General features: G+C 39.1%; 1 protein-coding gene across 1 annotated transcript in view; it reads right to left on the bottom strand.

Annotated features, from left to right (window-relative positions):
• Positions 1 to 3,862: 3,862 nt before the first annotated feature.
• The window catches only part of NIM1K (NIM1 serine/threonine protein kinase), a 209,572-nt gene continuing 203,328 nt past the window's right edge, over positions 3,863 to 10,106 (bottom strand). The window contains exon 4 of the mRNA XM_078677291.1: positions 3,863 to 5,584. Within this exon, the coding sequence (XP_078533417.1) occupies positions 4,835 to 5,584 (750 nt within the window). The 3' untranslated portion in view covers positions 3,863 to 4,834. The remainder of the gene's footprint in view (positions 5,585 to 10,106) is intronic.

Below are 10,106 nucleotides of genomic sequence, written 5' to 3'. Positions count from 1 at the left end.
AGTTATTATATAGAAGATGGTTATCCTGCAGGCAGGGGATTAAGTTATGATACTAAGAATCCTCATGCATAATAAATGAGGCTAGTTTTAGAAGAAAACTACACATTTATTCAGCACCTAACTAGGTAAAAGGTCAGCACCAGAGTCGTTATGTAGAGCAAGGTAGGAAAATGTAGGTAAAAGGTTGTGCAGCTACCTAGGCCTATATTGGGGTACATTGGGGCTCATAATACCTCCACTATATATACTAAACCGATGACGGAAGCTGTTGTTCACTATCAAGAAGATATAGGGCACGATTTGTGCGCCTCTTCATGTCACAGGACAAGTCCAAGACCTCACACATCAAGGGACAGGATAGGGCTCCGGGAACACCCTAGATCAGTGTGAGGCTAGGGCCAAATAAAAAAATGATGATACCAGATATACGTAGTTAGGCAATCAGGGCAGGGAAACACATATGTACATCATGAAGGGTTCATTCCGATTCTAACAGAACCCTTGCTGTGAGGAGTTGACTTTTCAGGATCCATACTTGGGCCTCTATGAAGGTGCATCTCCCAGCAAATTCCCATTCTAGAGCCTTGCATTGGTGTCCCTAATATGACGTTTAGTTAGTGGACTCTGACTCAGTAACCATGATTTTTTACCATATCCAACTCTACCCAATCTGCTATCTCCCTAACTCCCAGCTAAAGATGTACCCTCACTGTTCCCAGCGGTATCAAGTAAATATGCAAAAGTGACGCATATATTGAGATGGTTACGCTAAAAAAGGATTTGTTTATCACCTAAAATTGTTCAGATAACTACAGTACATTTGTGTACAGTTTCTCCATCATACTCCTTTCAGTCTGGATCAGAGGCGTATTTTAGAGCACATCTGTTGCGCACCAGGTTTTTGTCTACCAACCTTTCAATTCCACTTTTGGTCCTCATACAAACCTGATAGTTGTACACAGAACCTCTACCTGGAGTGACACTTCTGGCTTTCTCGCTGTATGGAAAGTTCTTCAGTGAGTAACACAAGGAAATGGAGAAAAGGACTGCTGAGGGAGGATTTAATTATTTAATCTGTGCTTCTCACTGCTAAATATGATCTCAATTAGGACAAATGTGTCCCCTCTGCTCAATTCAGATCTCAAAATCTAAAGATCTTATAACTTCCTCCATAAGGCTGTGAATGTGGAGAGCCTGTACTTAAATTACAGCCTGCAAAAACTCATTGTACTTAAGAACATAAAACTAAATATCAATTTTGTCTTATAATTACATATAATGGTATGGTTCTCAATAAGCCCAGTTATCACTAATGTTAAACTCAGAGCCACCTTCAATAAGATCCAGACTTGCAACTAAACAAATTCCCAGAGGAATAGAAGTGCTGGACAAGTCAGCATCATAATAACATCATTTGCTGTTGATGTGATATATGTTGAGCCATTTGCCACCTAATCCATATTCACTCTGTCAGCTTTTCAGATGCCCAGATCAACCTGTTGACTTTGAGCAACATTTTGAACCTTAGGGGAATCTCAGTAGTCGAATGGAGGATTTGAGCCACCATTAATTCTGAGTGCATTTCCTGCACAAATGCTGCCTCATGATATGTAGAGTTATAAACAAAATCTTAGCTCTCCTCTTGTTTTGTCTCTGGTAATTTATGGTTGCATGACAAACACCTTTGTTTCTCATTTTCTATAATTTCTGATATGGAATGTCATTCCACTTGATCAACAGATGCCTTCCATCTCACAACCTTGAGACTATATCAGCTAGATTTCCTGATTATTCTGAGTTTCTCTCATTTCCTTCAACTGACCTCCTGAGCCTGGACTCTCTCGTCATACCCTAGGCCTCCAATCTCCAGGCAAAATTCACTCAGGCCTCTTTGAGCTCCCCGAGACTTAACAACCACAGCTACTGTACTTAATCATAAAAATACACAAACCCAGTTATAGTAGATCCCTGTTATATGGTTTCTGTTAATAAATAAATCCCTACAAAATATATACAAAAAGCGTAGAATAGACAAAGAAAACAAAATCTGAAAATTGGGGTGGGAAAACTTTGGACCTTATTTACAAGAAAGAGGAAATTGCCATCATTGATTGTTTTTGTTCAGAAAGGGGTTTCTTTCTGCACAAAAGCACCCCTAAAACGCAGACACACTTGCATCATGGCAGAAGGGTGCCTCCATTGGTGCATGGCAGCCATTTGTACACCAGCGCAGGGAGAAAGGACAGGAATGCGCCATATTTGATAGAGACGGTGTATTTCTGCCCTTTTCTTTTGACATAGGGCAGCAGAACAGGAAGGCTTGAGGTGCTGCCCTATATCAAAAGATTGTACGTTTTTTATTTTTGTTATAAATTTCCCTCTCCTTTTTATTTTATTCTATTTTTCACCCTAATTATTCCCTCTTCGTCTAGACTAAATTTAATTTAGTATCCAAACCATTCTACCACCCAATTATTCTATATCTATGTTCTATACTATTTCTATCAGTCTCTAAATCCCTTAAATTAATTATAGAAGAAAGAATAGAGGAGCAATACTACATTTGGCAATTGAGGGCACATATATATTTTTTAATATATATACATATACATAGATTTTTCTCTTATCTTTTATACTCATGCCCTCCATAATTCTGCTTCAGTTACCACTCAACTTTAATGCCATTTCCACTTCAAATATTTTATTAACACCCACATCTTACAATTTCTGCTGTACACTTACTCCTGAGGCTTACTTGCTCCTTACCGTCTCTTCTGTTGTTATGTTGACTAGAAGTCTATTGGCATCTTATGTAGATCTAACCAAGGACATGTGACTATTCACATTACTTTAAATCCTGGAAACTTCAACTGCATTGTGCCATCAGTCTCCTATATTCACCCATATTAAGACCCATGTCTCACAGCTGTTGCTCTGTACCCCTGCATAGATCTAACTGAATAGAGACAGGAAAGCCTCCTATCTCCAATAATTTTTATTTCACAAACAAATCTAATAACAAATTAGCTACTGAAATCAATAAGTAATGAAACTGCCCAAAATATTTCTAGGTTTTGATAAATCTAGATTATACTTAAGGGGGGGCAAGTCTAAATTTCCTGCACAAGTTACATAACCGATTGAGCTACCTTTAATAGAGCTGATGTAATTAGAGAGATTCTTATTAATAGAGTTTGCAGAGCAAGAGGACAAATTAAAAGAAGCTCATACACTCAATTCCTGCATAAATGAACACCCCAAAAGTTATATCAGCCTCTGGTGTTTATATCAGATCAGGTACGGCTTTTGTCCATGATGGAATATATGCTCTGTGCTATGAAAGAAAGAAAGTTATTTAAAGAGGACAGGTCCTGGCTGGTGGTATTAGGCTGGCTTCACCATAGGGTCTTACTCTCTGGAGGTATTTCATGTGGATAGGCATCAGCTTTTGTCACGTCAGAGATATATAGGATTTTATGGAGTGATTCTGGTGTATGGCGTTGATGCCTGATTCAGGTACCCCTCCTATCTGTGTTGTTGCAACCATTTATTATAGCACTCTCAAAGTGTGTGAACTTATGCTGTCACTCAATATCTCCCCCTGAAACCTGTTAAAATTGTCTAGAGGTGGATAACTGATCAGTTTACTAGAAACAACTTTCTCCATTATTACAGCCAGGAGGGTATTAGTTGATTAGCCAAGATTTCTCTGTTGTGGGTGGATTTGTTTTTCATTGTATTCATGTAGCATCTGCCATGGCGTGAAAGCAATAAATTCACACACAAAGCCTAGAAATAATTCCGTTTTTAGTATGTGCTACACATAAAAGACACACACAGAAACATGAACATAGTTTAATTCATTTGGATTATAAAATAGACTGTAACCTTTATTTATGCTTATAAATAAAATACATCACCATTTGAAAAAAATTAGAGAACAACCATGGTACTGTGTAAAAATATGTTGTATTACGCTGGCTACTATTATACTTTTTACAAATAAAGTGCATAGTACAACCTTTTACAATCTGTATTGAACTACAAAGTATTGTATCATCTTCAACATTTCTGTAAGCAGAATGACAAGTAGAATGACATGGCAAGCAGCAAACGTTCCTGAGCCATTGTATACTGCATCACAGCTACAAGCATAAATACCAAATACTATACAATGTATTTCAATACCATTATCATAAGGTTTCGACACAAGACACATCTGTGAATGATAATATCATATGATCCCTTTTCCAGAAGAAAGAGAAGAAGAGCAATTACACTTAGACATGCTTTAAGCCAAATCTAATGACTTAACAGATACAAAGACAGTGGCTTCAGTGGTGTAGTAATAGTTGCCATGACTAATATTTTCTTAGGCTCGAACTGCCTCTGTAAAATGGAAAACCTTAGTATTCAGCCTGTCACTCAGAGTACTTGCTTAATAGTGTGGATAGATTTAATGAGAAGTTATTGCTAGGACTTGGGATACATTTTTGAAAACTATTCCTCCTCCCTTTGCAGTTACTCAGTGAAACCTGCACGGACAATCCTCACATGCAAAAGGATTACAAACCAACCTCCTTAATCCTAAAGCGGTGAGGTAGGACATCTTTCAAGCACTATTCTGTCTTTTATCAGAAAACTGGTCTGACAATTATATAAAGTAACTCTTTACAAAACATCCACATTACATAGAATCCAGTGCATCGAAGAGAATTCATTTGAATAATAATCAATTGGACATACTCAAAGGCATACTTCAAGATTTATTTAAAAAAATACAAAATGTACACTAACAATATTGTCAAAAGTTAAAAAAAGACCTTAATAAAGTTCATAAAATTGAGCAGAACTTTGAGGTATGCCTTATCTGTCGACAGGATCTGTGATTTTTCTTTGAGTGCTTTTCCTTGCTGTCTGAGCTTGTTAGGATTGGGACAATCTCAACTGCCCTCCTTCTCTGGACTTTGTGTAGTACTATCCTATAGATGCCAGTGATGGAGCTTCGAGAGTCTTTGCCATGGTTGTTTCGGATATGTTCCTCTGTGATCCCTAGATTTTCCAAGGTGCTCTTAACTTCAATGTCTTCATCTTTTAGAGAACCTGTATCAGATAAGTGCTTTGGGTCCAGTTTAAAGGGCTCCAAGGGCTTGGGATATTCAATGCCTTTCATCCATTCGCTTTTCATTATGTAGACAATACTGCATCGTTCAGTTGGTATTGCCTGGAGCATCCCACGGATCAGTTTCTGACAAGGCTCTGAAACGTATGAAGGGATGTTGTAAGCCCCATCAAGGATGCTCTTCTTCAGTTTGGCAACCGTGTCTGCCTTGAAAGGCATGCTCCCTGTCATCATGAAGTAGAGAAGGATGCCCAGTGCCCATAAATCCACATAAATGCCAACATAGTGCTCATCTCTGAAGAGCTCAGGAGCAGCGTACGGAGGGGAGCCACAAAAAGTGTTCAGAGTTTCATCTTTCTTACTTATGGTGCTGAAGCCAAAGTCACCAACCTTCACACAGGTGTTACTGGTGTAGAAGACATTTTCTGCTTTTAGGTCTCTGTGAATTATTTGGTTATCATGCTATGAGAAAGAGGAAAAAAAGCAAAGAAAAGACAGTGTTACCATATGCAAATTGTATTCCTTCACTCAGAAAAAATGGAGGCTGTTAGTTCAATAATTCAATTGATGGCCAATCAGAAAGGGACCAAAATGACCCCCAAAATACAAAGTAAATTGGCAAATTGGTTGTGATTAGTGTTGATCTGGATTACACAACTTTGGCTTTGTTCTCAAGGATCTATACTAGTGTTGTGGCTTATTGATATTATTCAAAATGGCATGGAAGCAAAATCTCTGTTATCTGAGAGTACACTGTAAATGCGTGTCCGTTTATTTATTAGCATTTTATATAGAACACTTTGAAGTCATTTCAAAGTGCTAAGAATGTGAGGTAGCAGAGGAGGTAGTCATTAATGCCTGTGCACCTGAGACAGCAAGTTCATGTTCCACAACTGAGGATGGTGCACGTGAGTCAGAAACATGTTCTGACAATGTCAGGGTGTCCTGGTGCCAAAAACAATTAGGTTTTCCATCACTTCATGAATCTCAAAAATGTGCTTGATCAAGCTGAGGGAGGAGGGAGTAGCTCAAAGTGAAGCATTGGGGTTTATAGTCCTCATTACTGCAAATATTAGATGATTCTCAAGCTGGCCCTAGGAACATGCTAAGTGTTATTCTACTAAAATAATCAATATGTGTTGCTCTTAAATGATTCACACACAAAAACCTCTAATACATAGAAATCCAGAACTAATTAATAATCCTCTTGGTCTGCAGGCTGTAAGCTCTCAGAGTGGCATTCCTTCTTTGATAGACACACTACAGCGGGAGGAAAATAAATATCTAAGATCCATCTTGAAAGTTCCACCAAGTATCGTTGGTGTAATAGTCCATAGGGAATTAGGGAGGCCATACCTCGAAGACTTGGCGAAGCTTAGACCCATAGTGGCTTGGTTGAAAATTTGGACTAATCCCGAGGCGTCCCTGAGTAGGGAAATTTTAAATGATTGCCTAGGAAAAGAGAAATGTATGAGAATCCCATGGCTCAATTATGTAAAGGCCACCTTAGAAGCCCTGGGCTATAAGAATCTCTTTGTCGATCCGGTAGCAATAGTACCTCAACATAAAGTGATCGTAAAGAAAGCTTTTTTAGCCCAGTAAATAACACAGAGAGCTGAGGCCGAAGGGTCAAAAAAGACTGTGAAGGCTCACAGTCTTGTTAAGAGTACCGAGGGAATGGAGCCATATTTATATCTCATGTATAATGCCCAAGACAGGTTTTTAATGTGTCGTTTTAGGCTCAATTTTTTACCTTATTTATTAGCGTCACCAGCAGGGTTTTTCACTACAATTGAGCAGAAGGGAACCTGCGGTTGCGACAATAGGTCTCCGCAGGATTCCCTTCATTTTGTATTGTTGTGTCCTTTTTATTCAATGCCTAGGCGTAGATTCTTGGTAAATATTTTAAAACAAGGTAAAATGAAACATGCTCGAGAGGCCTTAATTTATTTACAACAAGCAACTGACCCGTTGACATTGTGCTGCATTATGAATTTTATTAAAGTGGCTGTCCGATTAAGGGTAACCAGTGGGGGGGAATGATTGTCTAGACTTCTATTGTACTTTTTCAGTTTGTCTTTTCTCCCTTTTTAAAGAATTAGGCAGCATAACAAGCAGGTTTCTGATAATGATTTAATTGGATTTTAATCAGATGTATATATATATGTGCTTTTATGGTGATTTTTAATCATCGAATAAAGAATTCTTGACTTAACTTGACTTGATAGACACACTAACTCGCATAACCCGTACTACACAAAGTGAATGTTGAGGAAACATTACAAACGTCTGTAAATGTTTCAATATTTGTAGGTTATCCTGTTTTAGGTTTAAACCTGTAATTGATAAAAACACACTGAAAGGGAAACAGCCATCATCAGTGAAGACATATAAACAATCATTAACACCTGCACAACTACAAAGTAAAATGCAATTCAAAGAAAAGAGAGAGAGAATGAACCATTTTTATTTCTTACTAAAGGGGCCAACACAATGCAGCTTTTTATACAAGTAGATAAAAGGAAGACTGGTCTAAGATTATTCTGCTTGATTTTTTTTTTCTTCAGGTTTTGTGTGCTTGAATTAAATGTGCAGGGTTTATCATTGTTTTTAGGTCAGAACTAATTATTTCATACACTGTAGAGGATGTGGGAATATTCAAATCATACTTGATCTATTGGAAGTTTTTAATTACTTCTTTGATTGGTGAAACGGCTGACTAATAAGAATCGCTGCAATTTTTTGTCTTGTTTGGGGGTTATGTAGTGGAATAAATGCTGATAAACACTGATTTTAAAAGGTTTAGAAAACACTGATAAGACACCACTGAAATCCACAAAAAAGAAAACAGGACAGCCTACATATTCGCAGATGTTTTTACTTACATTAGCTCCATTGACTGCCACTGGGAGTCAAACCTTCCATACACAAACAGTGGCTTGCATAGTGTGCAGAATGTTAATTACAAAGCTCAAATGCTGGACAACCAGCACTTTAATTAGGGTATAATGAAGGGCACAATGGTTGTGTGAACAAAAAGGTAATTGTGATCCTCTGCAGTAACCTGAGTTCTAAAATGAATGCTTTCTGGTCTGTGGGTCCCCAGAGAGCATATTAGCCAACAAGAAAGAAGATCAGTAAGGCACGACCACATATGTGGTAAATCACTGTGCATGAAATTCATTACATTTAAAGCTGAAGAGTAACACTTAACACTGGTAGAGTTATCCCATAAAATATTCCTTCCTTCCCCCAAAGGGCAGGTGGTGAAATTTCAATAATGCTAACTTTAACGGCTGAAATCACACCCATCATCATGATGCTCACAATCAATTTCATTATAACTGCTGTTGTACCTGTTTGCCAGTCTAAGACTGAAATCTTCTTTATTTGCATGACTGTGCTTGACCAGTTTATTCTAGACCAGCATTCCAACAGAAAACATTAGCACTGCAGCATGCAATGCTAGTAATTTATAAAGCACTCACTTCATGAAGGGTAGCATACCACCCTGTAAACGGTTATGAAATAATGGCCCTGTCCTCTTGCCCTCCTGAACGAGTATCAAGTATTTTTAATTGTGGACCCTCACATACTCCATTGGTGTCTTGCTTGATCATTGGGTCACACCCTGGTCCAAAAAAAGAGAGTGGTCTCAAACATTTTCCAGCACTGTGGAAAATATTCTAATCCTGGTGGGGTGTATACAAATTACAGATACCTAGTATTCACCCCAGTTTCCCTTTATTTTGGGTGCCAGTGGTATTATTACAAATAAGTATATTATTTAGGTGAATTAAGGGGAAGGTTACTACCCCTATACCTTTATACTACATCAACATGTTTCAGCCCTTCCTCATGGCCCCAGGCTTTAATCAGGACTGATGTTGAATCCCAGTTCCTTATTTAATGTCACAGTTTAGTCTGTGATGTTGGGTTTGTCATTCGTCAATTGTCACAACACAGGACATGAGACAAAAATCAACAGGTGAGTCCGGCCTACATTCCTGTGCCCCAGGTGGAGAGGCATACACTTGTTCCTTATTTCAAAATCATAACACAGCAACAGGGCAAAGAAACATAAATACATAAAGATATACAAACAGATACTCATTAACCCAGCTGTTCTGAGTGGGTATAAGAGATTAGTGTTAATGTAACATGCATACAATGTCATGCATGTTCCATGCATGCACAACCATACTCATAGTGTACCCACTTACCCTAATACGTGATCAGTGACACATTATACACAACGTGACGCGTGCTCCCCATGCCACTGGAGTAAAGCTAGCCTGGCTGATGCACTGAAACTGGTCCCTGGACGCGTGATTCAGGTCCAGGGAGGACCTAGCCAGGCAGTTCGGCTGGACTGTTCCCATGGGGAGCAGGGTCAATACTGATCTGCATATGGCTGGGTCTAAACTGGAAAGACATGGTATGCATTTTTCGCCCTGAGTGGGAAGGGTATGCTCAGATGTGGGTTTCCGAGCTCACCAGGCCACTGGATTCAAGCTAGCCTGGCTGATGAGTGGTGATACCCTGAAACCGGTCCAAGGATGCTTGTTTCCTGTCCATGGAGGACCTGGCCTGGCAGGTCAGGCTGGACTGTTCACATGGAGAGCAGGGTCAAGGCTGATTTCCATATGGCTGGGTCTAAACTGGAATGGCATGGTGTGCAAAAAGTATGGCTATAGGTCCAGATCTCTCTATGGGCGGTTAATGTTTGACATTGTTTAAGCTTTACGTCTATCAACTGTTCTTTTTGCATTTGTTGCCCTAAGTGGAAAGGGTATGCGCAGACATGGCCTGGGAGTTCAGGATGGACTGCTCCCATGGGGAGCAGGGTCAAGACCGATTTGCATATGGCTGGGTCTGAACTGTAATGGCCTGGTGTGTAAAAACACGATGGATTTATGGATTTATGCCCAGATCTCTGGGGGTGAATGTTTGACATTGTTTCTGCATTCCGTCCATCAACTGT

Source organism: Lissotriton helveticus, chromosome 2_1 (genome assembly GCF_964261635.1).
Source record: "Lissotriton helveticus chromosome 2_1, aLisHel1.1, whole genome shotgun sequence".
Lineage (NCBI taxonomy): Eukaryota > Metazoa > Chordata > Amphibia > Caudata > Salamandridae > Lissotriton > Lissotriton helveticus.
Note: the sequence above shows the minus strand (reverse complement) of the source record. Positions and strands in the feature narration are given on the sequence as shown.